This window comes from Limulus polyphemus, unplaced genomic scaffold (genome assembly GCF_000517525.1).
Source record: "Limulus polyphemus unplaced genomic scaffold, Limulus_polyphemus-2.1.2 Scaffold11112, whole genome shotgun sequence".
Taxonomy (NCBI): domain Eukaryota; kingdom Metazoa; phylum Arthropoda; class Merostomata; order Xiphosura; family Limulidae; genus Limulus; species Limulus polyphemus.
Genome location: NW_013676722.1, coordinates 2,121 through 6,874, shown reverse-complemented (window position 1 = coordinate 6,874; position 4,754 = coordinate 2,121). Strand labels below are relative to the sequence as shown.

The window sequence follows — 4,754 nt, the reverse complement described above, 5'->3', positions numbered from 1 at the left end:
CACTTGGTTGACATTCTTATCATCAATATCTTTGGTAAGATCTTGGTATATTATGACAAACACTCAGCCACTTGGTTGACATTCTTATCATCAATATCTTTGGTAAGATCTTGGTATATTATGACAAACACTCAGCCACTTGGTTGACATTCTTATCATCAATATCTTTGTTAACATCTTGGTATATTATGACAAACACTCAGCCACTTGGTTGACATTCTTATCATCAATATATTTGGTAAGATCTTGGTATATTATGACAAACACTCAGCCACTTGGTTGACATTCTTATCATCAATATCTTTGGTAAGATCTTGGTATATTATGACAAACACTCAGCCACTTGGTTGACATTCTTATCATCAATATCTTTGGTAAGATCTTGGTATATTACTTAAAGATAGCTTTAAAGACGATTTTACTGAAAGTATTCGTATATTTGTAAATAATTTCGGTTGTTGAAATTAGATCATTATTCTTCGTTCCAGATGTTTACACAAGTCGTGTAGTTCTGTTAGGCCTAACGATACTACGTTTACACAAGTCGTGTAGTTCTGTTAGGCCTAACGATACTACGTTTACACAAGTCGTGTAGTTCTGTTAGGCCTAACGATACTATGTTTGTACAAGTCGTGTAGTTCTGTTAGGCCTAACGATACTATGTTTGTACAAGTCGTGTAGTTCTGTTAGGCCTAACGATACTATGTCTATCATTATGTGCCTCTTAATTTGTGTACAAGCCACTCATCTCACACTGTATTTTGTTAATCTGCACATGCAACAGTATTTGTAAAAGTAATTTGAATTAGGACAGCACACTGGTTTTTGAAGTATAAAAAAAAACATTTTAATAATCAGCTTATTAAACTGAACAACGTTAGTCTCTACTTCTGATTGGCAGTCGATTTCGTGACGTTTACATCTCAAGAATGATCGTAAAAACGTTCGTTTTTTGAAACTGATCATCTGAGCTCCGAGTTTTCATACTGACCGGATTTACTCGCGAATATTTTTCAGAATGATATATTAAATCTCTTCATGTTGTTTCAGCTACCTCGTGCTTGAGCACGTGTCAGGAGGAGAATTGTTCGACTACCTACTCAAAAGAGGACGTCTTCCGGCCAAAGAAGCACGGAAGTTCTTATGGCAGATTATATCCGCCTTAGATTTTTGCCATAAACACTGCATATGGTAAGATGTAAATATATTCTTGCTGTTGGTAGCAATGTTTTCGTCGGTTTAATTAGCTCATTATGAACACGTGTTAATACAGGAATTCTTGCTTGTATCTTAGTCTAAGCTAGCACGCGTGGCATTACGTTATTGGTCAAGTGTCAGAAATACGTCATCATGCTAACGTTTCCGTGACAATGCTTTTATTGCGAATATAATCCGGTGTTTCCGCAGCCACCGGGATCTAAAACCGGAGAATTTACTTCTGGATGAGAAGAACAACATCCGCATTGCGGACTTTGGGATGGCTTCTCTGCAGGTGGAAGGATCCATGCTCGAAACATCGTGTGGTTCACCACATTATGCAAGTCCTGAAGTTATCCGGGTGAGTGTCAACAAAACGGACTTTTACCTTTTTTTTGTTAGTCCTGGTCTTATTGGCAGTTTGGTACTTGTATTATCCCATGTAAAAATTGGTTAATATATAAAAAATAACCAATTATTTTTTAGTAATATTTTTGAATTCCACATGAAAGAAGACCTAACTTGAATCTGTTAAATTGATTACTCGAAATGATTTAAATTAATAATATTAATATATTTTTATTTGTTAAATTGATTACTCGAAATAATTCAAATTAATAATATTAATATATTTTTATTTGTTAAATTGATTACTCGAAATAATTTAAATTAATAATATTAATATATTTTTATTTGTTAAATTGATTACTCGAAATAATTCAAATTAATAATATTGATATATTTTTATTCGTTGTGAAGCACAAAGCTACACAGTGGGCTATCTGTGATGTGCTCACCGTGGTTATCGAAACCAGGTTTTTAGCGTTATAAGCTTTCCGCTGAGCCACTGGGGAGCATTGATATATTTCTCAGTAATATAACTATTATGACTTTTGCGGCATTTTCTCGTTATTGGTTTTTCTCGCATTTCTTAATCGTCTAAGATATTTGATTTAAATAAATGATAGAAAAGTGTTTTGAGCCGCAGCGGCTTCACGCTGCTTGGCGTCCAAGAATGATTCGAACGTCGGTTTTAATGCAACGTCCGTTATGTGTGATTACAGGGAGAAAAATACGACGGAAGACGGGCGGACGTCTGGAGTTGTGGTGTAATCACATTTGCTCTCATTGTGGTAAGATTTTTATTTATCGTTTTACGTCCTGTTACTAAAGGGCTTTTTAAATTCTTTATCATTGGTTGTCTCAGAAATAATTAATTCTACTGTATACCAGGGCCGGCCTTTAGGGCGGGACAACGGCATCAGGCTCCACGCCTCAGATGACGAGTCGATTATATATTTCTAACATCCAAACTCTTGTAAAGACGCTGAAAATTATTCTCTTAAAAACCTGATATAAATCTAAGATTTAATTTTTACTTTCAAAATTGTTTTCATTTTGATTTGAAAAGAGTTTACTTAAATAGCGCCAAAAGTTACACAACTTGTAATGGCGAAACGAAACGTTTCACAACGTCTGTGATATCGATGAGTAAATAAACTCACTGATGAAACAGGATTTTCGTTTCAGGTGTGTTGTTTTTCTTCTAACTTAAAAACTGTATCTCCATATGGACTCGGTGACTGAACATGTATTATTGGCTGCTTTAGGCTTAAGAAGGTTTTCAAACACATAAAAAAAAATTAGGCCTAATTTAAAAAGCGGGAATTGGTTATCTATTATCTTTTGTTTTACTCATATTTAATATTTATTCACTGGTCTTTTAAGTATATTTTAAATATCAAATTTCTGTTTTGTTTACTATAACTATCAAGGTTTTGTATATGACCTCAATCTTTATAAATAATCTCGTTTTGTAAAGGTTTAGCTGACGAACAAAACTTTGAAATATTGGCAGGTAGGTATGTATTATAGTTATTAGATTAACACAAGAAACAAACTCCATTATTGATGTACGTCCTCAGGGTTCACTGCCTTTCGACGATAAAAATCTCCGACTGCTACTGGAAAAAGTTAAGCAGGGGGTGTTCCATATCCCCCAGTTCGTCCCCCACGAATGTCAGGAGCTACTAAGAGGCATGATTGAAGTCGATCCGCAGAAACGAATGACGGTAAGCTTCAATTTCAAAAGCTTAATCCAATCAGGTTGATGTGAACGGCAACTGAGGCGAGTTTTAACTGTCCCTACGTGACTGTCTTTTCAATCATGCTGGCCAAAAACAACTGAAGCGTTAAGTTTCTACAAAATCACAAATTACAGAAAATTTGTCAGTTTTTTTTTTTGAAGAAATTTTTAGTAGACTTTAGGTTTATAAAAATCAGAAGTAGGGACTAACTTAGCAAAACATATAAAAAGTTTTATATATTCAATTGTTTGTCTCATTTGTATTTCATGACTTTTATATTCAGTTGTTTGTCTTATTTATAATTCATAACTTTTATATTCAATTCATTGTCCTGTTTGTGCTTCGTAGGTTTCATATTCAGTTGTTTGTCCTATTTCTGCATTGTAGGATTTATAATTAAAATATTCTGTGATAATTAGAAATGTCACTGAAGAAAAGAGAACATGATTCATAACAATTCACGAACGACGCAAATTAAGAGTAAAATTATGTTTAATCCTAAACAAAGATATTGATGATAAGAATGTCAACCAAGTGGCTGAGTGTTTGTCATCACTTGCAGATTTCGGAGTTATAAAACTTCTGTGATATATACCTTTACAGGTAATGTATACAGAACTTGCCAGGTACAACATGGTGATGCATACCAACACTCCCCAGGAACAAAATGGTAATGTATACAACCAGTTCCCAGGTACAACACGGTAATGTATACAACCAGTTCCCAGGTACAACACGGTAATGTATACAACCAGTTCCCAGGTACAACACGGTAATGTATACAACCAGTTCCCAGGTACAACACGGTAATGTATAGTATTTCAAGATACAATAGCTATATTTAATAGCTGTATTTCAAGATACAATAGCTATATTTAATAGCTGTATTTCAAGATACAACAGCTATATTTAATAGCTTTATTTCAAGATACAATAGCTATATTTAATAGCTGTATTTCAAGGTACAATAGCTATATTTAATAGCTGTATTTCAAGATACAATAGCTATATTTCAAGATACAATAGCTATACATACATAATTCTTGTTGTAAATGTGATTCAGTTTCTGGACTTGTTAAGTTCAAAGAAAGGAAAAATCAGATTTTCTGTCGTGTTCATTGTGTGGATTCCGGAGAACGTCTCACTTCTCTCCAGATTATTATAGCTGGGAAATCAAAAGGAGAGAACATGAGCCGCCCGGGTGACGTGCGATGTAATCTGATTTGTTTATTTATCGTCTGGTTGTTCTTACCTTCATTTTGCTCTCTTTGTTATCGTCTGCTTGTTCTTACCTTCATTTTGCTCTCTTTTTCCTTTCATATATTTTTAATACATTTTATCCTCTATAATTCTTCCTTTTTATATATCAGTAATGATGATCCGCTCATCACGTTTCTTCAGCTTCAATACTTTGCATAACAAATTTTGTTTTTATTTCTTTGTTGCTGTTGGTTTTCAGTGCATCAATAT

The 4,754-nt window shown here is 34.0% G+C and overlaps 1 protein-coding gene across 1 annotated transcript; it reads left to right on the top strand.

Moving 5' to 3' along the window:
* Positions 1–1,030: 1,030 nt before the first annotated feature.
* On the top strand, positions 1,031–3,382 carry LOC111083769 (serine/threonine-protein kinase BRSK2-like; the record flags this gene model as incomplete). The annotated part of the gene is made up of 4 exons (XM_022380455.1): positions 1,031–1,191; positions 1,408–1,558; positions 2,262–2,330; positions 3,123–3,382. Coding segments are annotated over 4 exons (567 nt in total), but the record flags the coding sequence as incomplete, so codon positions are not given.
* Positions 3,383–4,754: the final 1,372 nt, after the last annotated feature.